This window comes from Thermobia domestica, chromosome 5 (genome assembly GCF_964235325.1).
Source record: "Thermobia domestica chromosome 5, izTheDome1.hap1.1, whole genome shotgun sequence".
NCBI classification, from domain to species: domain Eukaryota; kingdom Metazoa; phylum Arthropoda; class Insecta; order Zygentoma; family Lepismatidae; genus Thermobia; species Thermobia domestica.
Genome location: NC_137458.1, coordinates 88,553,336 through 88,579,755, shown reverse-complemented (window position 1 = coordinate 88,579,755; position 26,420 = coordinate 88,553,336). Strand labels below are relative to the sequence as shown.

General features: G+C 36.2%; 1 protein-coding gene across 1 annotated transcript in view; it reads right to left on the bottom strand.

Moving 5' to 3' along the window:
• LOC145685991 (putative lipid scramblase CLPTM1) overlaps window positions 1-26,420 on the bottom strand; it is a 90,658-nt gene that overhangs the window by 17,236 nt on the left and 47,002 nt on the right. Inside the window, exons 3-7 of the mRNA XM_081758802.1 lie at window positions 25,133-25,291; window positions 20,297-20,497; window positions 13,701-13,818; window positions 6,269-6,371; window positions 4,050-4,291 (exon numbers count right to left, since the gene is read on the bottom strand). Coding sequence (XP_081614928.1) covers window positions 4,050-4,291; window positions 6,269-6,371; window positions 13,701-13,818; window positions 20,297-20,497; window positions 25,133-25,291 — 823 coding nt within the window. The remainder of the gene's footprint in view (window positions 1-4,049; window positions 4,292-6,268; window positions 6,372-13,700; window positions 13,819-20,296; window positions 20,498-25,132; window positions 25,292-26,420) is intronic.

The window sequence follows — 26,420 nt, the reverse complement described above, 5'->3', positions numbered from 1 at the left end:
AATGTCTCGTGCGTAGTGGCCAGTGGACTAAAATTAACAATTCTTTTCCGTATTCTATTTGCATGTATCTACAAGTGATTTACCCTGAATGTTTTTAAGAATGAACTGCCAACATTAATTAATGGACCAATGCAGCTCGTATCTCGAACCTCTTGGTTCGAGGAGTGTTACTCCACGTTTCAAGGTAGCAACCACGCACGTCGCGTCGAGCTTCAAGTATAATATTGTGCTAAGGGGCATAATCTATTAGCCGGTGAAGGACATTTTCTTACGGCTAGCCCCAATCAATAAGTCCCAGGTTTATATACCTAGTGCGATAGTTATAAACGCGCCCTCCAACATTAGCATTAAACTTTGGAGACTGTGTTATTTCGCTGAAGACTCGTGTCGACTCTTCAGGACTGTTTGGAACGGCAACCATATTACTACATGGAATTATCCCGGCGACACTTCCCCCAGTGCTAATCCCCCAAGTGCGTCAATGGTGTGAGAAAAGTATTTATAGGGAAATCTCAATTATAATCTCATATATATATATATATATATATATATATATATATATATATATATATATATATATATATATATCAGAGTGATAAGGGCTACAGTATAGTGAAAAGTAAAGTGTGATTTTAATAACGCAAATAATTATACATAATCAGTGTTAAGTGTTGTAATCGTTTCTCTTCGTTATTTTTCTTTTTAATAGTATTCTAATAAATAAGTATAGTGTCATTTAACCCAGTATGTTTTCGTTGTGTGTGTGAGTGATGTTTGTGTGCGTTATGGTCTGGATGACCGTCTGATCGTCCGTGAGATTTTCGAGACGAGACATCCGAACCTCTCGGCGCCTAATGCTCATCTCATCATTGAGACCGACGAGCAATTTGGGAACAATTTTGTAATCCCTTCTTGGAGAGGTCCTTCAACGTCCTACCCAGGTAAGTCCAGGTCTCAGGAGAATACTCATTGGCAGGACCTCGGAGGACAGACTACGACCAGGCGATTACAAATAAAGGGTACCCGAACAGTGACCCGATACTATGGGCGATTACAAGGTAGAGTAATAACATTGATAAGAGCTTCCTATAATTTTTATGAGTATTTTAAATTTGAAATTTTATAATTTTTGCAAAGTTTAAAGTATGCTATCTATTATGAGACATGGAACAAAACACTATTTTTTCACAAAATATACATCCATGTTAAGATTAAACTATCGTAAAAATTTCAATTTCTACATGCGAGTGTGAACAAGGTTATTTACACACTAGGCAACTAACGTGAATTTGCACCTCAATCAAATAATAATAATAATTAAAAAAAAAAAAAAAAAAAAAAAAAACTTGCACAAGATATTTTAAGGGGCTCGGGGGCGACAGTAAGTCACACTTTCTAATCTTCGAGTATACTGGAAAAGAAAGTTCAATATTCCAGGGCTCATAGTGGTCTGGTCTCTTGTAAATAGTTGAAAAGTGACCAAAATCTCATCATGCCCCTTTTATCCTTTGTTAATTTCTCCATCACTTTGTTTGTTGTTTTGTTTCATCTTTTCTTCTTTACTTCTTTTTGAGCTTCCTCCTTTCTTAGGTTTTCTAAATATGCTTTGTAGTTACGGTAAGTAGACTTAGCAGATGTAAGAAACTTCTGAGTAAGTAGAACCAGTTCTAGCCTATTTCCGAATTTCTTGATCCCAGACATTATATTTAACTTAGCATTTAGAGTTCTCAAAGCCATGAAATATTCAAATTCATTACCTACTCCTAAGAAGAACATGCAAGAAGCATAACACAAGACGAACATGATGAACCACACAAACCACACATAGAACGTTGAGCGGAGTGTTAACTATTATGAGAGAGAACTAAAAGACTATTATGATAGAAGAAAGAATAAACACAGAAGGGTTCTCAACCCCATTGAGAGCTTAAGCATCCATCAACCATCCACTGTGCTTTAGAAAGAATAAAAGCTGAAGTGAGAATAATGCTGACTGTTTCACATATGACAGCAAGTACTGAAGCTTTCAGAAGAGTAATGAGTTACAAGTTTCTGCCTTTTTCCATTTATTTTTATATTTTTCTTAGAAAACTGCCAATGCAAAACATAAATCACACGAAAAAGTCAATTTACCTCCCAAAAAGTAACTTTTAGTTAAAAAAAAAAAAAAAAAAAAAAAAAAAAGTGACTCGCTATGAGCCGATATTCTCATGGAGTGACATATACCAAGCACGTATATTTCCGAAATTAAACTATCTACATACTGTTCTGTGGTCCGATCTCAACCTATTTCACCCAATTCAGTTCATCGGAAGTAATGCTTACCACAAACTAGCTGTATATATATCGGATGTTCTAAAAATGGCGTTCATGGATCACAGATCATTATTCTACAAGTCAAAATAAAGCGATATATATAATTGTACTTTTCAGGTCCTCGTCTGGAGACGCGAAATGCACTATGTAGCAACGTCGCAGATAAAGAATCTCAGAGAAGGTATACCACTCCATCAAATAGTTACATCGATTCTTTCTAGATAGCAGTCAAAGTCGATAGACGTTAATGCTAGCATCATTTATTAGCGTAACAATTGGTGTAACTGCTTGATGCATTCGTGGAGCAATGCTAATGGTTCCAAGTTAATATGCGACGTTGCCACATAGTGAAATTTTAATTCCTTATAGCAGCTGAAGGAGGCCCCGGAGGGTATATCATTATATAGCATTGTCACTGTTCTCCAAACTGAGTTGTTCAACCTCTGTCACCCACCAATGTCCACTAGGCACATGCCACTGTGTCATTTATTTGTAAAGTTAAGCACACAATTTGGCAAACAAAATGGTATTGGTCCGTTTGCAATGTTACATACCACCTAATTATGTTCTCTGAAAAAAAGGCATGAAATTTATATTTTCTTGTTCCTTTGACACACACGATTTTGAAATCTGGTTTTAAGTACTTCGAGATATTTGCAAGCTGAGTTTACTTACCTCACGCTTTGTTATACCTCCTACTCCATTGCATGCATTCTTTGATTTTTTTTCTATTCTTACATTGACTGCCACTTTCATCCGAAAAGTAAATTACCCCTTCAGCTTGAGGCAAACTCTTTAATATATAATTCATGATTAGTTTGAAATGTATGAACAACTTGTGGTATGTTCTAAATAGTCAGTTAAGATACAAATTGAATAACCTGGTCAGACGAGCAAGAGTTGAAGAAAACTACGTTTGTTGTTTCATATATCTATCTATCTATCTATCTATCTATATATATATATATATAATCCAGTCCTAAGATATACAAGTTTATACTAACGTCTGTGAAGTCATTAATTGGCACGCGCTACTCAGAAGAAATAGTTGTCACTCACAAATGGACGGAATCACCATTTTTTAAAATCAGTTTTGTACTGCCAATGTATATAGTAAAAGTAACTCAAAAAATATGAACTGTCAAGCAACCCTCATTGGATCACTTCGTGTGAATTAACACAATTTTATACTATACACGATCTAATAGTTAACATGCTTTCTCCACGGAACAAAATGCGCTCTTCTCCCTGTAACATGATATTTTTTTCGTAAGACTATCTTAACACTGACTTTAAGAAGTAACTGCAGTAAATTTCTTACAGACTCTTTCATATAACTGCATATTACGTACTTTTAAGCAAACAAACTCAATGGGTCAATATACGAATACTGACAGAATTACAAACTGAATGAAAAACGTGAAGAAAAAAAAAATAATTATACGTTAAATAACAGGAAGAAACTGTTCAGAACTAAAACACAAAAGAAATGCCCTTCCCTTATTCACCATAGTTCAACGGTTACTTCCGCTGACAATGTACTGTATTTATTTCAGTATAATATATTTGTAATGAAAAAAAATGCAAAATGGCGGAATTTTATTTGCAATACTAAATACCATTGCTCCTGTTTCTACTTCTCTCGACTGATTAACAGAAAGAGGTTTAAATTTTTGTATACCAACATCTATTAGTTGACAATTATTAATATATACATATTTGTATGATCTTACCATTCTTAAAGGCCAGAAGTTCAAATATACTATGAAGCACAGAGAAAACAATGGTGACAGCTAATAAATAAGGTGAAGTCTCTATTAAAGCTTCCTTTAGTGAGTCCTGATCTTCATCTTCCTCTTCGGCGAAGGCATCTCCTAGTACGTTCACTGCCCATTTATTCCGCATTGCTTGAGCTGTATACAGCTGCCAGCGAAACAGGGATAAAGGCTGATACGTAAGCGTCAATTCCAAAGTCCTAATTAATAAAAGCAAACAATTAGATGTACTTACGGGAAACTCTCGAACAACACCGCAACTGAATTTTGTTTTGTAGTGTGAAACTACGGTAAACTTCCAAATTCATATTAACGAGAACGAAAAGGTAAGAAGTAACATAGAGTAGTACTTTTCTTCTGGATTCCAAGAACATATCTTCGCCCCATTCTCTGTACCAAAATCGGGAGTGAAGTTGTACAGCTGAATCCATATTTTTCTAGTTTCAAAATTGGGGCTACATCAAAATTCATCTTATTATTATCTAGGATACAGGTAAATATTTACACAAAACATGCAGGTTCTATGCCTAATAGTTTCGAAGATCTGAAAAACGACAACAAAAGAAAAAAGTATTTGGATGTATTTTGAAAAATCCTGTCTTATACACAGCTAACGGTACATGAAGATTATTTAAATAAAGTTTCAATATTGTACGTCTAATCGTTTCAGAGTCTGCTGAACGGAAAGAAAAAATCCAAGCCTCCTTTTACCCGGGTCGTATTTCGTTAAATACCGTCTAATTTACAACTTACAGTATACGAACAATATTTACAAAAAACTTCCGATAGTTGTGGAAATCTAGTGATAAGTCAGTAACTTTACTCTCATATAGAGAGATGTCTCTGTCCATCTTATAGTTTTCCGTTTTATTCCTGTTGACAGACAGATAAATACACAGAGCTGTTTTACGTGTCCGTCCAATAGATACACGAACGGAGCTAGTAAGCTGACCTTGGGTTGAAGTTAAGCCATGCGCACTTGATGTTCTGTTGGCAGGAGGCCCACTGGAGCGGCAGTAATCTCCAGAATGTGTAGGCGAGCGTACAGCCAGAGGTGGAATAGTTTTCGTGGTGTCCTTTTCTTTTGTTCTTGTCGACGATGTATGAACAGATGGAACAACGGATTCATATAAAATTTTCGGTGAAACTTGGGCACAACTCGCAGGAAACTCATGAAATATTGAGGGCTATGTATGGAAATAAGGTTCTGAAGAAAACGGCTCTTTTCCAGTGAATCAATCGTTTCAGTGAAGACCATGACGACTTCAAGAATGAGGCACGGCCAGGACGACCGTAGACGTCGTATGTTGAAGACAACACTGAACATGTGCAGTCTCTTGTGCTTTCCGATCGCCGATTAACTGTCCGGATGATTGCTGATCAACTGAATTTAGGAAACTCACCTGTGCACACGATTTTAAGAGAACATTTGGAGTTCAGAAAACTATGCGAAAAATTGTCTCAAAGTTGCTAACATCTAACCGAAAGCTAAGAAAGACCAAACGCTGAACCGACTGGAAAAACCCTGTTCAAACTTCCGGTTTCCTTGAAAGGATTTCTTTTTGTTTCCGAAATGTAATATGGACATGTGGTAACGGCACTGGAACGACGTGGAAACAATAAAACGTGAAACGACAAGACGCCTTAAAAGCCTGACTTCTGAAGATGTTTCAACAATAGAGCCGGAGGTAGGACAAGTGTACTACAAATGAGGAGTATTTTGGGGATAAGATTGATGTACCCTAAATTTGTAAAATACAGTGTTTATGACATCAGTTCGCATATTTATTGGATAGACCACGTATAAGACTTTCCATACTTACGTATAGCATACTTTCGAAGTCTGTGATTTAAAGTTCAATATGAAAGAATCCATGGATATTACAAGCTAACATGGACTGGGATCGAACCTATACATCGTTGCTTCAGAAGAGAACACTCTCCTTATAGGCTTATGAAAATATGAACGAAATGAAGCTATTAAAATAATGCTTGGATAAAAGCTGTAACTCCTTTCCTTAACTTTTTGTTCTCAACGTTGCAGTAAAGTAAGAAATACTTGTACTGAAACAGTAAGTCATGTTATCGTTAAATATTCTAATAATAATTAATAATATATGACTACACACTCATATTTTTTTTCATTTATTTAAAACTTGTGCATCAAAGTTACTTACTTCGTTGTTTCGTTAATTGCCTTATAGTCTCTCAGCATGTTCCAGAAATCATTTAAGTAAATCACCGGTTTATAATAATCTCCAGAAGGCAAAAATTCAATATCTGAAATTAATATAATTAATAATTAAAACGTTATATACCGATACATATAAAATAATAACCATCAACAAAACAATGAATGTGTAAAGTGACGTAACAGAATGATAAATAATAACCTGAATACATTGCTTATTCAACAACGACAGGTAACAAGCGTACTCACCAATAAAAAAAAAATGTAACTGAATAAGCATTTTTAACCTTTCGAGGCAATCGTCTCGTTCGCACGGATAAGGAGAAAAAAGGTTTATAGTTATATGAAATGGTTAGTCACGTTCAAATTAATATCCAGATGGTGTGAAGAAGTATGTAGCCAGATCGAAATCTGAGTAGGTATCTACAAAGACACAAGCACTAAGAGGCACCATGGCTTGCAAAGAAAAGAAAGCAAGCATGAAAGCAAGAAAAACGAAGAGATCAAGTAAGCAAGAAAGAAGGAAAAAAGAAAAGAAAAGAGAAAAAAGAGAGTTTAAAAAGTCTAAAATCGATGATACAAAAACAATAATAAAACGTATCTCTTAAACTTTTATTTACCTCTAACTTATTTTCATTATTTGTAACATTTCTTCATGGACACTTTCGGGGGATTACTTCGAACATGACAGACTGTTAAATATGGACAAACTTTTGTTTCCTTATATAATATGATGAGAGAAGGCTTAAAAGTACTATTCAGGTTCTTCAGTAGTTTTATCTATACTATAATGCCAGTACCCTTTAGACGAGAATTATTCAAGAAATTTACGTTCGAGCCCCTTTCCTGTTGATTCCCAAACTTCAAAATTACTGTATAATTCAGATAATATTTGATAAGTATTCTCCAACTCTTTTATTTATTTTTCTTTTTAAGATAAGCATTTATACAGCAGCAGTGATTCTATACAGCATAATGGAAAAAATGAAATCTTTAAGTTTCACGTCCTACGGTATGCTGGCTAGGCTAAAGGAGACGATGATGAGAAATGAATGAAATGGTGGAATGAAGGAAGTGGAAGGAAACGAGAGAACCCCGAGAAAACCTACGCACACGGTGTTTATCCACCACAGAGCTCACTTGGCGCGAGCTGGGATCGAACCAAGGACCCCACGTACCAGAGGTGAAAGAGGCTCTACCACTGAGCCACCGCAGCCTCTGCAGCAAAATGGAAAAAGCGAGCTAAGAGCAGTCAAAGAAGTACTTTCGACTAAACGGACTTCCGCCACAACAGATTCATGATAACATGTTGCACTCATTAGATAATAATGCCCTCGTATTTTACCATTATGGCACCGTGAGTTTTCTTTAGGAAGGCATCGTTTAATGCTGCACACTCTTCTGGATATTCATTAACATTTAGTACTGCTGAAAATATTCAGCGTGTGAAAGAACTGATTCAAAGTTACTCCGTGAATATCTACACGCTATACACTATTAAAACACAATTAGATATTGAAAATTACACGACAGTATTGATTCTCTTTTAACCGAACATTTCTGAGTCTCGTGGCGCGCATGTTATCAGGTGCAGAAACAGTCCCGTAAGGTTTGCTCCTATTAATTTAGTTCTTGTTCAAAATGATCTTACAGCTCTCTTGTCCAGTCAGGGTTGTGAAAAATTCAGGGATTAAAAAATAAATAAATAACAACAATCCAGTGGATTTTATTGGACAAAATTGGGATTTTTATTAAAATCTGTACTACATTTAAAGCCGTACTCCTACTTAAAATACCACTTAAGCACCCACTTTTTACTGTACACTTTTGGAGTGAATCTAAGTCGCACAAGGGAAATTAGTAAACATCCAACCATCTTTCGTGGGATACATTTTGCACTTGGCACTCGCTTATATTTCGATTTCTACAAAGGAAGAAGTACACAATTTTAAAGAGTAACAAAAAAGTGGATAATTCAATATAATATAAAACACAATTAAAATCTATTAAACTCAGGATTCAAGGCGAAGCTGTCCTCACTGAAGAATTCTTTAACTTTTTTCCAAACATGCCAGGCAAATACTAGAATAGTACTTCCGTCAGAAGGCAGAGATGAAAGAAAACTGCATTATTAACTCCTTTGGCACAAACGCTGTGTTACGCGCACATATCAATAGTTATCCCCTAGAACCTATAACTAACTAACTAACTCTATGGCCTATGGAACCCGGAGGTTCAATGCCGCGTTCACAAAAGCTCTCCACTTACTTCTATCCTTAGCTAACTGCATCCAGTTTCTACTTTGTATTCCAATCTCTGCGAGATCCATCTTAATATTGTCCTCCCATCTGCGCCTAGGTCTTCCTAATGGTCGTTTTCTGATTGGTCTTCCTGTCAAGACTTTGAAAGCGTTTCTACTTTCTTCCATTCTAGCTACATGACCCGCCCACCTAAGCCTCCTAGACTTCACGACCCTAACAATGTTGGGTAAGCCATATAAATTATGTAGTTCCTCGTTATGAAGTTTCCGCCATCCCCCATTCCCGTTCCTCTTGGGTCCGAATATTCGTCTCAGGATCTTGTTCTCAAATACTTTCAGTCTATGTTCTTCCCTCAGAGTAAGTGGCCATGTTTCGCAGCCATACAGAACAACAGGCATGATTACCGTTTTGTATATTTTAAGCTTCAAATTTCTCGACAGAATTCGCGACGACAAGAGATTTTGAACCGAATAGTAACACGAATTCCCTGCTTTTAGTCGACATTTAATTTCTCCGTGAATATGATTTTCCTCTGTTAATATTGATCCTAGGTATTTGAAACTATCCACTTTATCAAAAGTATTATTTAATATTTTAACGCATCCATAGTTTGCTGTATTCCGGTCCCGACGCACTTCCATGTATTTAGTTTTCTCTGCATTTACTTCTAAACCCATTTCCCTGCAAGTGTTTAATAAGATCTCTGCATTTCTTTCTATTGTTCTCCTATCATCACCTATTAAATTTACGTCATCAGCATATGCCATAACCTGGTGAATACCGTTCAATTCTAGACCCTGGTTGCTATCTTTGATTTTCCTTATAGCGTATTCCAGAACGAAATTAAATAATAATGGCGACAACGCATCTCCTTGTTTCAGGCCATTTTCGACGTGAAAGCTCGTGGACAAAAATTTTCCTACCCGGACTTTACTTTGGGATTCACTTAAACATATCTTAATTAATCTAATTAGCTTTCTCGGTATTCCAAGTTCTGTAAGGACGTTGTATAATGTTTCTCTCCTAACCGAGTCGTACGCCTTTCTAAAATCAATAAATAGTTGATGTACCGGGGTATTGTATTCCCATTTTTTTTTCGAGTATTTGGCGAATGGTAAATATTTGGTCGATGGTTGATCGATTCCGTCTAAATCCGCATTGATAATCTCCAATAATTTCATCTGCGTATAGGGTCAGTCTTGCTAATAGAATATTTGAAAGAATTTTATAGGATGTTGACAGAAGAGAGATGCCTCGATAATTATTACAGTCAGTTTTGTCGCCTTTCTTGTGAATTGGAACAATGATTGATTTTTTCCACTCTTGTGGCAATTCTTCCTTTTCCAGATAAGGAGAATGAGTTTGTATATCTTGTTCCACAATTTTTCGCCTCCAGCTAAAATTAACTCAGCCGGAATTTCATCTACACTCGGAGATTTGTGTTTCTTTAATTTCTTTATAGCAGTTTCTACTTCTATTCGGTTGGGTTCTGGAATATACGGTTCTGCGGTGTGTATCTCCTTTTCTCCACGCACACTAGTTTTCGGTTGCGTGTTAAGCAAATCGTCAAAGAAATCTTTCCATCTATTTAAGATGCTATCCGTGTCAGTGAGAACTGTACCGTCAGATTTCTTTAATATATAAGCACGAGGTTGATAGCCTTTCTTAAATTCGTTGATTCCCTTATACATGTCCCGGATGTTTTTATTTTTACTATTATCTTCAAGTTCCTTAATTTTAGCTTTCAGACAATCGCGTTTCTTTGTTCTAAAAGTTTTGGAAGTTTCCCGCCTGATATCTGCGAAATTTTGTGTAGTTATTTCATTCGGATTTTGTAGCCAGCGTAATTTTGCCTGTTTTCTCTTCTCTGCTAGTTTTATGCATTCCTGGTCGAACCATGGTTTGTTCCTACGTATTTCCGCGTGTCCCAATTTTTCTTTTGCTGAAATTTTAATGCTATCTCTAATTTCAATCCAGGTATCCTCAACACTAGTGCACTCCGAATCTTCTAAAGCCGAGAATCTATTCGAAACTTCAATCTGGTATTTCTCTCTTACCTGGCTCTCTTCTAATTTCTTTAAATTGAATCTCTCCACTTTCGGACAATGAATATTACCTTTATTCAACGATAACCTCTCTCGTATTATCGCTGCTACCAGGTAGTGGTCGATGTCGCAATCAGCCCCTCTAAACGACCGGACATCAATTATGCTAGATTGCCTTCTTCTATCTACTAAAACGTGATCAATTTGATTATGTGTTTTCCCGTCTGGTGATGTCCAAGTGTATTTATGAATGTCGCGATGTGGGAATTTTGTACTCTTCACGATTAGGTTTTTGGATGTTGCAAAATTTACGAGTCTAACACCGTTGTCATTACTTTCTTTATGCAGACTTTCGTTCCCTATAATGGGTTTGAAAATATCCTCTCGTCCTACCTTCGCATTGAAATCCCCTAATAGAATTTTCATATGGTATCGCGGGAGTTGGTCAAATATCCGTTCCACTTCTTCGTAAAAACTGTCTTTTATATCGTCATCCTTATCTTCAGTTGGGGCATGTACATTTAAAACAATAATATCACACCACCGTCCCTTAAGAGTAATAAAAGAAAGTCTGTCAGTGACAAATTCAACCCGTTTTATTGCTGGTAATATACGTTTATGAACGAAAAACCCTGTTCCTAACTGGTGATTTTTGTTTCCTTCCCCGTAAAAGAACGTAAAATTTCCGGAATTCTCATATCCATTTCCTTCCCACCTAACTTCCTGAACTCCTACTACGTCCATCCTGTATTTCTCTAACTCACTCGTTACGGATTTTAACGCGCCTGCCCTATAAAGACTCCTAATATTCCATGTTCCAAATCTCATGTCCATTTTCTTTTGCTGAGGTCGTGCCAAGTTATCAGTCCTTGTCCGAGGCTTTTGTGAATATTTCTGAACAAGTGCTTTTTTTTTTACAGGATGAGGTTGTTAGCCCTACCCAAACCCCCAAGCTGGAGGACCACTCCTAGTCGGCTGTCCGCGACTGCTTATTCAGTATATTCGCAGCTAACCTCTATATCTAGAGGCCTTCTCCTCGATCCGCAACCTGAGGACGCGCCATGCCGTGGTGACAGGAACCCACGTTACACGGACCCTAGAACCTATATGCTTGTCAAAAGTATTTTTTTTCTTTTTCTTTCTTATCTCCAGAGGGTACAATGTTATAACAAAAAGTATTTTCCACTCTTTCCGTTTGACGATATAGGGCGATGATAATGACGTCCCTTGAAGTTTACGCTTCAAACAACTCCACAGTTCATCTTCATACATTAAGAAATGAACATTTACAGGATTTTCTTCTATCCTCTCTCTTCATTCCCTTCCTTACATGCAGAAAATTTTACGATTTAGTTTTCAGCCAAACAAGGGAAATGAGTGCTGCTATTTATGTCGCATTTTTGTGTGGTATAATTTGAGTGTAATGCCTGGTATATTAGAAGAGGCAAGTATTGTTACTAGTTTCGATTCTTCGATAGTATCTCATTTGCATTATTAAACAGGGTTGAGAAATACTTATTCCTTCATAATTATTCTAGATGTAACGAAACTTGGCATAAGCATTACATATAGGCCATAGTATTTCTTTTAAAGTAGATGGTAATCTTTTCTGTAGATCTCCATTTGATAAATACATATTTAAAGCCAATTCTGAAACTAGACGTGTACTGAAAAACACAACTGAAGAAACTAATTATAATCTCATTAAGATTATAATTTCAATCCAAGTTCTGAAGTATATATTTTTTAAAAGTTTTTTATGTGGGGTTTCTGGACTGAAGAAAATTCCAACAACTGGTTACAGTAGGAAAAACTTCGGTCCATCATTTTATGCCACAAACTATGGTGTGGAAGCATCAATCTTCATCAATACTTGAAAAGCTTTGTCGAAAGGTCTTTGCCGGGTAGTTAAGTTAATCTCCTAATCTGACTTTAATCTCTTGGAGTAAGAGGCTTACTGTCTTGTTACCTACAATGTGGATATACAGTGGAGGCTAGTATTATGCTGAACTTACACCAAAACCACGTCAGGCCATCCAATCAAAGGTATGTGGAAAATTGCGGAAGGGTGTTCTTATTATTCAGGACAACGTCATTTGTTACGCCACACATCTAACGAAAGTTGCCATTCAGCAAGAAGGATTTGAATACTGAGGCACCTAAACTTATCTCAAACGTTTGTTTCTAAAATTCAAGGAAACTTTTCGTGCGATAAAGACGTCATGATTGTTGTTGACCAATGGTTACACGAGAAAACTTTTTTCAGAAGACATTTATCTGATTCGGTGGAAATGTCATAAGTGCGTGGACGTCCAAGTAGATTATATTGAAAACTGATTATAAGAATATCAGTTGTTGTGCCATCTACAAGTAAGTCGGGATACAAACACATCTTAGACACCACTTACACATAAATATATGAAACATGTATTTTATTTTTTGTTCTAAGACTACAAGAAGGTATGCTGGAATTCATAAATCCACATTTTACAATGTACTCAAAATATATTTTAATCAAATATCACGGAATCAAAGTACTAATTTCTTTCTTGATTCCATACATCAAATTATGAGTTTCTGAACATAGATTTGCAGATCAAAATTCACAGCAAGTCGTACCACTGGATACCGCCACAAAAAGTAGTAATATTGCGCAGAAAGTACATGTGAAAAATGAAGCAGGCAAGGTTTCTTGTGCTGAAACTAGCAAAAGGGGGATACAGGTGCAAGAATGAGAAGAGGAAAATTAACAAGCATACATCATACGTGTTGAAGATAAGACCAACTATCTGTAAGTATTTACAAATCAGAATACTTCGAGAGAAAAACAACTAAGAGAAATAATAACTGATAAAAGATATTTGCTCGGCATTCAAAGAGTAAAAATATATATGAAAATTTGGATCTTCAGTTTAGTTCTGCATTTTTCACTATTTGATGTTATTGAGTTAGTCCCATTTTGGTGAGGAACAGTCGGTTTTTCTCTCTATTTATCATATATTATTTCCTTAGTTTATTTTCTGAATACTATTTTCTTCTTCTGAAATACATGTTATTTAGTTCATATTATATATTGAAATAAACGTTTGAAAACAGCATAACAAATACTTACATTCATCTAAAGGTGGTGGAACGGCGCCTCTTACCCAAGCTGTTTGGTCCATAACTAAGTTTATTGTCATATTAGGATGCCAATGAGACACTATCTCCTCTTTCATGGTTTCAGCTTTCTGCAGTGAACAACAATAGGTTGTTAGATACATATATAAATATTAATATTAAAATGATGAATTTGAGCAAGTAATCGATGTTACTCGTCTCGCTTTAAAAGTCTTGTTTATTTCGTTCATCATGCAACAAGTGTATTCATTACTAGATAACGGGATCAAAGAAAGAAAAACACCATTTGCCTTTTGCCATATTTTGGGTAGCTTCATATTTCCATCGGTGTAGAACTTCTGTGGTTTATCGTCGAAAAACTTGGTCAAGTGATTTGCAGCGTTACTTCGGTCGCCGAATTTTTTTTTACCATCAAGAGTGTTTTGCAGTGACCGAAACAAATGGTAATCAGACGGTCAAAAGTCCGGGCTACACGATGGATGCATCAAAAATGTGTGTGGCCGCGCATTGTCATGATAACCCTTCACAAACTACTTCAATGCCTGGATTGTCGGCAAACAAAGTTATGTTGGGTGCTTGGTGGGAATGGAAGGGAATTGTCCATTATGAGCTGCTGCAACCTGACGAAACAATTAATTCAGTCCTGTACTGTGCACAACTCGACCGTTTGAACGAAGCAATCCAGAAAAGGAAACCAGAATTGGCCAACAGAAAGGGAGTTGTGTTCCATCATGACAATGCGCGGCCATACACATCTTTGATGACTCGGAACAAATTGACAGAACTTGGTTGGGAAGTTTTGATGCATACACCATATAAGCCGGACTTTGCACCGTCTGACTACCATTTGTTTCGATCACTGCAAAACTCTTTTAATGGTAAAAAAAAACTGGCCGACCGAACCGACGCCGAAAATCACTTGTCCAAGTTTTTCGACGATATACCACATGAGTTCTACACCGATGGAATTATGAAGCTACCCGAAAAATGGCGAAAAGGCCATAGATAATAATGGTCAATATGTACTTGATTAAAATTGATTTTCAATAAAGAAATTTTTTGTTCAAAAATGTAGAAAAAAACCGCGGAGACTTTTTATATGACCTTATATTAAGAAAATGAAATATTTCATCCATCCTCAGTAGTTCTCAATGCAGGTTCCCCGAGTTCAGCGTTTTCTTTAATGCTATGCAATTTTAAAAACGTACACTAAGTGCATTAACCTCGCTAAGGCAAGCGTAAGAAACGTATAAAACTACCTAAATATTTATTTGATTAATTATTGTATTTAGCTAAAAAGTTTACATTATATTAAAACGTGCGCACCATTAATACAATGGAAGCTGCTTTAAAGTTCTGAAATTTTATGAATCTGTTCATTATAATCGATTTACAGATGCATGCATGCTTCTGATTACAACTTTGTAAGCCACTTCTAAAATCTTGATATTTGTCGAATTTTGATTTTTTAAAGAAAGAATACACAATTTCCAACCAAGGTATAAAAAAAACTTCATTTGCTTCGACTTATCTTTCCAAAGTGGCTTTTTGCACCGAACTTCAAGAAACTTAGTTTTGTTCAAAAAACTGATCCAGCGCAATAGTTATGAGGCGTAAATGAAAAGAAAATTGTATTTAAAAAGTTACAATTCTGTGTACCGTGCATGAAACCCACTATACTCTTATCAAATAGAAAGGAAAAACCTGACATGTTATTAATACAGTATATTTAGTATAAACCAAAATTCTGATAAATTTTGCCTCTGAATTCAGTGTTGTGTTTTACCTAATCTACAGGAAATGTAGTTGTGGAATACATAATTTTATGTATTGTTATGCCTCTCCGCTGATCTAATGGTTACCGAGTACGCCTTTGGTGCACAGAGTCCCGGATTTGATTCTAGGTAGGACAGCATTGAACGCATTACGGTGGTACGGATTTAACCCTAAACTGTAGGTCCAAATCTCATATAACGTGGGTGCTAGGAGATGCTAAATTTCAGATAAACTACAATATGATGATGTGTTAATATCACCACAATGTCAGTTTTCCTCTAGAATTATATACCAGTGCATAAAGAATAATCAAACTCAAAAGTGACTCCGGCAACTCACTTAAACGAATGACTGACTGATATACCTCAACCCCTAGACTATGTTCTCTAGTTCAAATTGAAGGCAAAATACAGCTGTAAGTAACAACCTAACATGCTTCTTTAAAGCACAGTCGGGGACGGGCAGTAGCTGAATTTATTCTAAGTATGCTGTTGCCATTAATCAGAATCCACAACGCTTGTAGGCCAATGTGACTGAACTGTGTGAAGTGGAAAATATGAAACTGAACTAAATCTATCTTTCTGCTTCTCAAGCTCACTAATAAGCATTTATGTTAGCATTTTGCCTAGATTAGGTATGTTAACAAAATTTTATCACCCACATGGCCTAAAGTGTGATTACTTGAGCCTAGGTTTCTAAGCAAAATGTTTATTTATTTCCACACTAAAAATATGTAGAAATGTACTTCATAGTACACATCTTGACAAGCAATTTTGACCATGCTTAAAATGCTTATGCTAAAAATATTTTAACTTATTTTACGATTTTTAATTAAACCTGCATATTTTACTAAAAAAATATCACATTAGAAGTATTTATTACACTTCTGTGTACTGCTGTTATCATTGATTCCATATTTTCCGACCTATATGCAGACGACAAAATATCGCACTCTTGTCAGAGTATGTCACCCTTGTATGTGTGGGGAAGGAAGTGTTGTCTTTTTGTTAGCTAACATATGTTTTTTCCTTCGTGCACCTCGCTTCTTATTGTATTCAAGCTCAAAGGTCTCAAAAAAGCAGTTCATCTTCAGTGCGTTGCGCATTCTTACGTATTGTTGCAGTAAGCTGAGTGTAATTACTGGGAATATTTCAGTTCAGAAATGCAACCCACAAAATCGTCACCACCGACACTACTACGAAAATATATGCAGAAGTTTAGAACTAATATTTTAGTGAGGATGGTAAAGTTTTATTTTGTTTGGCGTGTGAAAAGGATGTTTCGGTAAAGAAGAAGAAATAGAACGTTGTGCAGCACTTTACTACCACGCGAACAACTGATTACAAGCAATGTAGATGAGCAATCGAGTTCAAGTAATACACTTCCCAGACTTCTAGTCAGTACCAGTTAGTTCCCACATACCGTAAAAACTTTTACTGTATTACTATTATATAAAAACACGATTGTCCCGAGAGGATATGAGATCGATGGGTTTGAACTCTTTCTTCCCTTGACGAAATTTTGCGTACTCCACTGGCAGAACGAAGCAACATTGCACAAGAACTAAGTGCTACAGTGTTTTCAAGACATAATTTGTAACATTCGCGATACAATGAAACACGAAAGAATATGAATTCCTATAGACGAAACTACGCGTGCATCGGGTCAGGACATTTATACTGCTGTAGTTGGCACTATGAAAATATTCAACAGATCACTTCTTAATATACAAATACTAGATCGAGTTTCTCACTCCAGTTATTAAATTTTTCAATGCCTTGTTAGTTTTATTGTGACGGAAAGAAAAATATATGACAATATATTATTATTCCTGTCATGCTGCTTCATATATTGTTAAAGTGGTAGTTACATTGAAAGTTATTTACTTTATATTAGACCACCTGACATGTTCTACTTACTACATCGTGTCGCCATGACTCTTGGATGTCAGTATAAAGACGTGGTTGTCTCCAGGATGATGAAAGTATATATAAAAATACCGATTAAGATTCAAACATTTCAATAACTGCTTCGAAGTTTGTCTTGAATTCGTCAGTCAGTTATAATATCGATAGTTGCAGGCTATATTCTATACGTCGAACATTTCAGTGAATTCAAATTGTTTTATATACTTACTGTAATACCTTCGAACAGGTAGGATTTCACCGCAACAAATAATTCATTTGATTTTCGTGAATTTGTTTCTCCTTATTTTATCAATTTATCGTGCATATTTGCGCGCTTATTTCTTTGATTTGTGTTCTAGTGATTACTGTATAAATATCTGCATCAATGTTTCCGACTGTTATCGTTTAGGCATCATTCCGGTTTATTGTTATCGCTGCCAACCGTGTTACTGAAATACAATAATATTTAATGGGTTTCATGCACGGTATTGCAAAACAGATTATAGTTATTCTCACATATGTTTCGTTATTCCAAAATTTATCAGTTACGGAATACAATAATAATAATAATAATAATAATAATAATAATAATAATAATAATTGTACTACGAAAAACGAATGTAATTCCGCACGGTTCTTAACCAAACAGAACAGAAAATAGCTCTCGGGATAATAAGCTGTCATCCCTAGTTTTGGTAATCAAACGGTCCCATATTTGTCCTCCGCTTCCTCATATAGTCGTTAACTGCCGATGTCTCAGAAGACTACAATTCATAAATATGAATTGGACTTATCATTTTCGTACTTGTATTATACACTTCATTATTTGTCAGATGTTTTCAATCTATTTCATAGATCTTATTCTTGTACCATTGAGTAATGTACAATGATTGGCCGAACACAATTAAAATATAAAGCAGATCATAATTCAGATGACATGGTTAAATGCTATAACAAACGTTGCGCATGTCTCTCCTCGTTTTGAGCAAGTAACAATGATGGTGTACTCACAGGAGCTTACCTTGCATCCGGTGCTTTTGTATCCCTGTTAAAACTTCATACTTCCATATTTCGACCGCGCTGGGGTCATGGTCGAGACCACTCCTACGATAAACTACAAGAAATTATTCGACATTATGTAGTTTTCAGTCCTTTAACAACGAAACACTCCAAGTGTTAGCGACCATGGGCTAGTAAGAGTCGAAATATAGAAGTATGAAATTTTAATAGGTATACAAAAGCATTGAATGCAAGGTGAGATCCTTTTATATATTAAATATGCATTCCAGAGCATCTACACTGGATCCACCTAATGTGACTGGATAACGCTAACTGGAATTACCTTTCTAAAGTCTAATTAGGATCAGGAATTTAATTTCTGGACTTTGAGCATCTGTGGCCATGCTAGCCCGTCACGTATGAGCGATGACGTCCGTTGGTGATCCTACTACCGAGGAATTGGAGGAAAAAAGGAAGCGACATGACCGAATTATGTTAAGTACCATCCCGGTATCTGCTTATGTGCATGAGGAAAATCCAGGAAAACCTCACTCAGGATGGCTGGTATCAGAAAGTTTTTGCACTTTTTGGACCGAACCCCCGGAAATCGAACATGGGATTGCTTACACTAAAGGCAAGTATTAGCGATTACGCTACGCGGGCCATCTAAGTTCCTAACGTGTAGATGTAAGCCTATAGATGTGAGATTTAAACCACACGAACTCACACCGGGAATTGAATCAGGGTCTCTTGCGTCGAAGTTCGAAATGAAAATGAAATGAACTCTATGTTTTATGTCCCACGGCTATGCCGGCTAGGTTAAAGGAGATGGTGATGATGAGAAAGGAATGAAGAAAGTGAGAGGAAATGGAACCCCGAGAAAACACATGCATACGATGTTTGTCCACTATGAAGTTCACTTGGCGCGAGTTGGGATCAAACCCAGGATCCCATGCACCAGAGGTAAACGCTCTAGCACTAAGCCCCCGCAGCCCCTATGAGAAGGTTTAATTGTGTTTGCCATTTCTACATATGCAATTCCTGAAGTGCGTTCAGTGTCAGTTGCCAGTATGAAGAAAAAAAAGTACAAATGACCACGATGAAGGAACACATTTGAGAAAATGTACGAGCGAACACACGCAACGTGAGGTGAGTAATTTAACTAAACGTGATTCGAATTTTATATCTACGAAACATTGTTAAAACTAAATAAACAAACACTGATTTTTATATATTTAATAATAGGTAGTTTCCTTTCATCGCACACTCATCCTGAAGATATACTTTGGAAATAAATGAATTGCTAAAATTGTGAGTACATGGTCATTGTCATTTGCTAATCGACGTGGTGACGCATTTCCAGGGTTAACCATAACATCCATCACTATCCTCTCAATTGATCTGTTTATACTTGCTGTTTGTTCAACATTTTACCTTTCTCTTCATAAGCATTTCTTCTATCTTACCTTCTTTGTGCTACAAGAGTAATCTCAAGAAAAGAGATCAGACATTCGTAATAATGGTGAAAGTGTGGATGAAAAATGAAATGAAATGAATCAGTTTTACGTCCCACGTTTATGCCGGCTAGGCTAAAGGAAACGGTGACGATTAGAAATGAATGAAATAGTGGAATGAAGAGAAGTGGGAGGGAACTGGAGAATCCCAAGAAAACCCACGCACTTGGTGCGAGCTGGGATCGAACCAAGAACCCCATGCACCAGAGGTGAACGCTCTACCACTGAGCCACATGAAAAATATGGGTAGTTTCGTTTCACGTTAGTTCAAAGAGAGCTGCAGACCGTTGCAAATTTTAAAAGAAAGTTTTTGAATAGTTTATTAGCCAAAACGTTACATAACAAAAACTAATATCATTATGAAACATTACAATAATAAAATTCACACATACCTTTACAATTTCAGGGGCAGCTGCAGTTTCACCTGTCAAAAGGTTATGGGTTTTAGTATATCGCCGCCTTTTGTATTTATTTAGCATTTTCTTACTGTACACTACGTATTTACCGAAAGACTTATTCCCATTTGGATTTGGCAACTTTCCCTTTTTCGTTACAACAACATGGAGATAAATTGAACCATTATTTTTAAGGTTCTGAAAAACAGAAAAAAATCATAACCATTAGTTCATTATAGAATGTAACTCAATACTCTTTTATTAAATAAAAATTTATTTCGCACAAAAAAGATCCTACTACTATCAATAACTGTTTTGTAAAAAGAATATATAAATTATCCTTTATCGGGGAATTCCACCCAAGATTACAGCATAAATGATTACACATTTATGTTGTGAGAACATTGTATAGCCAATAGCATTAAGTGCTTTCTCAATCTTGCATTTCATTTTGCCGGTAACTTTGGAGTAAATTATGCCATATGCTTAATTATATTTCTCTACGCTAAGAAAATTTTATTGAAATGGGTCGAATATATTACGATATTTTTAGTACGAGAAGTATTAGAAAGTAAGGTTACAAAGCCTGCACTGAAACGTGTATATATTATGTCATACAACCAATACAGCCAACAGATAATACATACATTAGGTTATTTTTTGACATAGTTTCCATATTGGTTGAGGCATTTGTCGCATCGTGGGGTGAGTTTGAAGATTCCCTCCTGCTAAAAATCGTGTCCTTGCATGTTCACCCACGTTGTCACGAAGTGTTTCACATCCTCGTCTGAAGCGAAGTGACAGCCTCGTAGGTGCTCCTTCCATTCCCAATTCTGCCATCAGATGCTGTAACGTGATCCTTCTGTTGTCCTGAATCAGCTCCTCTACGTGAGCTGTGTTCAAATCTGTTGAAACCGTGCTGTGCTGTAGTGGTATCGGCCACAGCATTCTTTGGTAATGACGTTTTCTTTACCAGCCACCAACTTTCGACACCATTCTGCGACACGCTGACGAGACATTACAGTCTCTTCGTAAACCTCTACACACTGCCGTTGTTACATGTTTCGCTCACAGAAATCGAATAACTGAGCGGACTGCCTCGCGAGACCTGTTTTCCAAACAAGTCACCATTTGTGTTTACCTACAACTTAGCGCCGTAGCTGGCGGGTGTTTGAAACTCTGCACAGTTGCCAACTCTACGTATTAAAATTACCGCATACTTCTATAACAGACGAAACTCCAGAAATATTGGCCTCGTAATCTTAGTTTCTGATTCTCCCTCGTATAAGAACAATTTAGTGAAAAAAAAGAAATAAAAACTTGTATTATAATCACAGCCTAGCCCTTTATACCTGAAAGAAGTATATTTCTTATTGCACGACTGTGCCATTTTTACGAGGTTGTTTCCAAAAGTTCCAGGCCTGACATGAAATAAGCCGCTATTGGTACTAAGCCGTTTATGGCATACAGTACCATCTATGGAAGAAATAGTTTATCGGTTTCAAATGTCTAGCTTCGTCAGTTCGTTAGGGACACCCATTTCAATCAGTCACCTAGTGTTAATCTCGCATACTGCATGACAATACTTCAGTCCACATGACTGTTGTTGCCAAAGCTGCAGTGCTAAATCTGGGCTGTAGGGTGGATGCTAAATCTTCTGGAATGACTACCATGACAAAGCTTGACAGTTAAAATTAATACATTATTTCTTCCACAGATGGCATTATATTCCATGAACTATTTATTACAAATGGTGCGATGTTTCAGTAACAGACCCGAAATGTTTACAAATAACCTCGTATCTCTCCCGCGGCGTGCCGTGCCGCTGCGCTCGTCAAGGTTGGACATATATAGGAAATAAGTAATAAATGTCAGGTTATATGATTTCTTTGACACCAAAAATTATTCGATCAACCTGAGTATGCCACCAGAGTACTGAATACAGAATGGTAACCAGAAGACAATGATACAGTCAATGGCTCGTATTTAAATCTTAAAAAGAGTTTTAAATTGGTAATTTTACAACTAGAATAATATTTTAATGTTCTGCTGGGTATTTTTATTTCTCCCTTAACATAATCTCAAACTCTTGGGGTCGTATCACATTCGCGGTTGTACATTCACCAATACCGTATTCCAAAATTACCGACAACGGAAAATCTAACGGCGGGGAAGTATTTTTGCTTTGATTGTGCATGTGTGACTGGAGAAATAGCCATTTCACGTTAATTCAACCAATTTCTTTAAAACTGACACCTACTATCTCAGATATTCTTAAAACTGATGAACATGTTTGTTTATTCAAAGTGTGAACACCAAATAAATATTTCATGTGTATGTTATGTGCAGCCATTACAAAAGTGGTATGGCCACAATCACAGTTTTCAACAGCTCCTTGAACAAAAATCATTGTGGAATTTGAATTACTACATTTAGAAACATCTTCTTGTTTCAAAATAAGCGTTGATTATTACAAATTTTAGAATTTCTATTACTGCTAAACAGAGGTAGAATAGTAAACGTGAATATTTTAGTTTGTTTTAATAACCATATAGATAAGCTAAATCTGACCACAAATATTATTCCTCATTTAAAAATTGCTCTATCTTCAAATTGCTCGTATTTGCACATTAATATTTAATGTTATGTGAAATAAGCACAAGAAACAATATTTTGTAGACATGAATGGTAAAAAAAAAATCTTTAGTTTCACATTGCTTACTACTATTTTCCAGTAATACATATATGTTTTAATTCTCCAGTGCCTTTAAAATTTAGTTATATGTCTTAAACTAGCAAATGACCATGTGTTAATGCAGGCAATAATTTTCCTTCCTTCTTTCGCATCTTTCACACAGAATTCGTTTAAATTCGATGTCGCGCAAGAAATTTCATTATCTCGTATAGGCATCTTAGTGATTCACCATCACGCTTTTCTCTTCCATTCTGTCAACCATTAAAAAACGCGTGTTTAATTATTTAAAATGAAAAGTCTAAATATCAAATTTAATTTCGTTAACCTAATGGGATTCCGAGATATGAACATTTCATTCAATAATGCAACCCCTTCCACGTCGAATTTCCAAAAATCCTGCCGTAGTGGTACGCCACAAATCTTATGTGCCGTCCAAATTTCAAGTTTTTAGCTTAAGCGTTGATTAGTCAGTCAGTCAGAACTTCTACTTTTATATATAGAAATGTACACACACCATATATATTGTACGCCAAGTAAAATAAATTGTATAATAAGCTCTAATACATATTACATATTTTTATGTACATATGTTTCCAACCACACTGGATGTTCTTCAAGCATTGGAAAGGACAAAATAACTTGGTATTTTAGCAGGTTGGTATGTTCTCCTTGTTCCTGTAAGCATATATTTTGAAAGAGCATCTCAAAAGAACCCCCTATGATGCAAATAACATGATAGTAACGGACCACATGCATGGATGAATTTTACAGTTATTTCCTTCAACATTTACTGCTTCATCAAATCCAGTACAAACCAAATCCAAAAATACGACACATACAAATCTGTACATCAAGTGTAATCACTGTGTTTATGTTTCGAATCAAATTGCGAAGTGATGGTGTAATCTGTTCCAATTTTATTAACTGATAGGAGCGCTAAGTGAGGAACTGGGACTTATTGTTTGATGAAATTCCTCACTAAGTTCAACATATAATGGCATCATGTCTTGCCTTGGTATAAATACTGTTTCCTTACAGAATTTGTACATGTCGAAAGTATAAATTATTTGTTCGTTAAGAGTCCCTTGCACACTAGATTTAATGTTTCACAAGTACCAGCAAGCTAACTATCCACGACCATATGCACAAAATTACTATTTTCAATTTAAATTGCTTAAGTCTTTTTTATAGTAGCATACATTTAAGAACCTTTTACAATTCTTATATTGTGCTGCACAACCTCCTGAACCCATACGGTAAATTTCCTTCCTATTTTCAACACGAAGGGGCTCCTTCCCACTATGACACTGGTATTCGTCAATGGCTCAATGCGCAATTCCCATGGAAGAAGATAGGCCGTTGTGATCCCGTGGAATGACTGGCCAGATGATTTGGCCTCACACCCTTTGATTTTTGGTTGTAAGGCCATCTAAACCAGATGGTGTATGATGAACAACCCCGCCATAGTAGGTCTGTACAGGAACGGATTCAGCACGCGTGTGACCATATTTCACTGGACATTCTCTCGCGTGTGTAATCGGAATAGGTACGGTGACTACAGTTGTTGATTAGACAGGATGACATGTGCATGTACGTTATTTTTAACCTTTAAAGTGTTCACAAAGTGCAAACCATACAAGATATAAAAGAAACAATTACACTTTTGGATTCCTGAGATCACGCCAGTGTTACTTGATATGCGATATAAGTCCCTTTGTTTTACAGATACAGCAATTTATTTTTTCGTACATTATATATTCACTCGTTTTTTCTACTATTTTAAATATTTTAGCAATTAGAATTCAATAATTAAATTATCCACAAATAACAGTTAATACAGTGCTACAAAGTACACTGAACGTAATAAAAAAAATCATGTCTAGCTATTTTCATGCATTTTCTATGTTTCATCGTGCACTTAGCAATACTCACAACTATTATAAATAAGCTGATAAAATTTAACGAGCTACATCTTCGAAACACTGCATCCAAAAAAAATCTAAAATGTTGCTATATTCCAATACTGGTAAACATAAAACTTTGCCACATTATCACGAAGATTGCTGTCGGTAGGTGCCACAACGGGTTGCATTGATATGGAATGACCCAACACAAATGCTACTAAACCAAAAACTTACCTCGGGAACATCGAATGTAGTGTGATGTGTGTATGTGCCATCACCATTTGGTCCCCCATACCAATCTCCATATATAAGTCCTTTCTTGCTCCATATCAACGCTTCTTTACTCGTGAAATTCTTGAAATCAGGATCTTCTGATAAGTACACATATAAGTCCTGTAAATTAATAAAAAATAATCTTAATTAAATCAACTATTCTTTCGTAGAAAAACAGTTAAATAACAATGTTCAAAACAGATTAACGTCTATCCTTATTGCTTTAATATTTGACTGATAGTGAAATTATATTTAACCGTCCATTAAACTAACGTAAATATATTGTATGAGTTGTGGATACTTCAGTCAATATATGCGTTACATATATGCAGGGTAGAGACCTGCATGGGCTTGGGCGGGCCGACTCTGCTATTTCTTTGGGCCGGGCCGGGCTTAGGCGGGCCGACACTGATTTCTCTTCAGGTCGGGCCGGGCTGGGTCCGATTAATTGCAATTCTTTAATAATTATTGACTTTCGTTAAACGATAATTGGAATAAAGCCAAACGTTGAAGAAGTGTGTCCGTGAAGAATGTTACAAAGAATGCAATAGCTATTTACAGTTTGTGTTGCTTAGCGGCTACACTTTCACTACAGAGGATTGCAGGCATTATGCGGTAAATTGAGCTCTGACCTTAACCTTCACTGAACTCAGAATATAACAAGAAGGGGTGGGAATGTTTTGCCTGTCGCTAACCAATATTGCCATCTTCACTTTATGCTAAAAATCAATTAAGTTAGATTTTTGTTACAGGGAATGGAGTTTTTGTTCTCTCGATGACAGGCAAAGTTCTATGAGGCAATGGTACCATTCGGGAGGCAAGCGTCAGGTTGTGAACCAGAGTTTAGAAAATGTTTCTGAGGGTTAGGTCAAATTTAGTACTAAATTTTGAGAAAGATTGGGGCTCGAGCTAATTTTTTAAAAAATTTATCGGGTCGGGGTCGGGCCAAAAACTCAAAATTTATCGGGCCCGGGCCTTGCTTGGGCCAAGAATTTTAAGAAACTTATCGGGCCAGGCTCGGGCCGAAAAATTCGGCCCGTGCAGGTCTCTAATGCAGGGGAATCCGTTTGAATATGGATAAATCATAAATATACTATAATAAATAATATAGTCAAACCTGAATAAGTAGGACTGCAAGTGCAACTTAATTCTATTTATAGAAATAATGTTTAAGGACAAGATTCCCAAATGCAAGTTCCTCATTTATGCAGATTTGGCTGCTATAATAATAATAATAATAATAATAATA